Here is a 480-nt window from a genome sequence, read left to right as displayed (position 1 = left end):
AATGAGTGTATTTCGCTGAAGGCACAATGACATCCAATTGCTTCCAATTCGTAGGATTTTGACTCAGGTAGCAAAAACGGAGCAGAACTGGAAGGCGTTATTTCGTATTCCTCGAGGATCTGAATTGCCATCTTACGTCAGATAGGTGTATTGAATGCCCACTGAATTAGCGAACCAGCGTTTGGTGTTGATTGTCCTTGGGGTTATCCGTAAATCCACTGAGATTCCAGGGAGGTTGTCTCACTAAAATGCAAACTTCATCGTTAAGAATGCGATGCATACTTTCAGGTGCTTCTGGCCCCGTGGGATGGGATATGTGTAACTTTGGACGATAATCCGATGTGACATTCCATTCAATTTGATAAACATGGTTCGAATTCATTGCTGCATCACTTATATTCTGTCACCATTCACCTATGAGAAATGCCTCCCTTTCAAGGCGCTTCACGTCATTAGATTTTGTCGGAATTGAATGAATTT

General features: G+C 42.3%; 1 protein-coding gene across 1 annotated transcript; it reads right to left on the bottom strand.

Annotated features, from left to right (window-relative positions):
• Positions 1-166: 166 nt before the first annotated feature.
• Positions 167-382, bottom strand: T265_12375 (hypothetical protein; the record flags this gene model as incomplete). Its single annotated transcript, XM_009179883.1, has 1 exon — positions 167-382. One exon carries the CDS (start codon positions 380-382, stop codon positions 167-169), a length of 216 nt encoding a protein of 71 aa, XP_009178147.1.
• Between the last annotated feature and the right edge of the window lie 98 nt (positions 383-480).

The sequence above is a fragment of the Opisthorchis viverrini genome (assembly GCF_000715545.1).
Source record: "Opisthorchis viverrini unplaced genomic scaffold scaffold22993, whole genome shotgun sequence".
In the NCBI taxonomy this organism is placed as follows: Eukaryota; Metazoa; Platyhelminthes; class Trematoda; order Opisthorchiida; family Opisthorchiidae; genus Opisthorchis; species Opisthorchis viverrini.
Note: the sequence above shows the minus strand (reverse complement) of the source record. Positions and strands in the feature narration are given on the sequence as shown.